The sequence below is a fragment of the Carlito syrichta genome, unplaced genomic scaffold (assembly GCF_000164805.1).
Source record: "Carlito syrichta isolate Samal-C Ts95f unplaced genomic scaffold, Tarsius_syrichta-2.0.1 Scaffold303207, whole genome shotgun sequence".
NCBI lineage: Eukaryota > Metazoa > Chordata > Mammalia > Primates > Tarsiidae > Carlito > Carlito syrichta.
Window position 1 is genome coordinate 178,463 of NW_007247303.1, and position 1,061 is coordinate 179,523.

General features: G+C 52.8%; 1 protein-coding gene across 1 annotated transcript in view; it reads left to right on the plus strand.

Moving 5' to 3' along the window:
• REM1 (RRAD and GEM like GTPase 1) overlaps positions 1 to 132 on the plus strand; it is a 7,593-nt gene extending 7,461 nt beyond the window's left edge. Inside the window, exon 5 of the mRNA XM_008058076.1 lies at positions 4 to 132. Coding sequence (XP_008056267.1) covers positions 4 to 132 — 129 coding nt within the window. The remainder of the gene's footprint in view (positions 1 to 3) is intronic.
• The last annotated feature ends 929 nt before the right edge of the window (positions 133 to 1,061 follow it).

Sequence of the window (1,061 nt, forward strand, 5' to 3'; positions counted from 1 at the left end):
CAGTGCGGGCCCCACGGACGCCGCCGAGGAGAAGAGCGCCCCTGTCTGGAGTCCGCGTCGCGGGCCTTGCTTGCCCGCTGGCCTGGTGGCCGGGGCATCGCCCAGCCAGAGCCTGGGACCCCTCTGCCCTGAGAGGCGACCGACAGGCTGGGGCCGAAACCCCAAGACAGGCCCAAAGGGGGGTTTTGTATGTGGTGGGTGGCTTTCGTCAAAAGTCCTCCTGGGGCCTGGACTCGGGCCGACTCTAAGAGGCCCCCACGATAAACCAGACTAGAAGGATGTCCTGTCTGAATGCCCAGACCTCTGCCCGTCTTGGGCTCTTCCAGACATCTCCACCTCCTGCCTCCTATCCTCACCGGCTGCAGGCTGGTTTAGCCCGCTTGCCCGGGTGTCAAGCCCAATCAATAAAGTAATTGGATCAATGGTGTGCTCAGGCACTTCTCTCCATCACTGGATATCTGGCCCGGGTCTTTGAGAGAGACGCAGTAGATCACAAGCAACCACAGTTCGGTGTGATAGCCTTCTGTTCTCTTATTAACCCATTTTTTTAGATTATAGATTCACAAAATATCTGGAAGGATTCTCAGCGCTCATCCCGGCAATATAATTGCTAGTGTTTGCTGGGAGCTGGTTGTAAACTAAGCAGTCACAACTGTCCGTGAGTCTTTACACGCATGGGAGGGGAGTGTCACCATTAATCCCATTTTACTAATTAGGAAACTGAGGCACAGGACAGAAGGCTCATGCCCAAGGTCACACAGCCGCTATAAGAAAAGTTGCTGGGATTCCAATGCAGGCTTGTCAGACTAGAATCTATGCCCAATTGATCCACAACCTTCTTCAAAGATGTTAGAAAATGCTTCAGAATCTCAGGAGATGGACTTAACACAATGGCATACGAGTTTAAAGGGTTAAAGGGGTGAGGGCAGGAACTCCCATCAGCTTGATCTGTTCATCTCCAGGATGGACCCCAATTTAATCAAATGTACTAATTTCCGAATGTGGAAACCAAGCCTCAAGAGGGGAAGTGAATGCCCCAGGGTCACCCAGCCAGTGAGAAC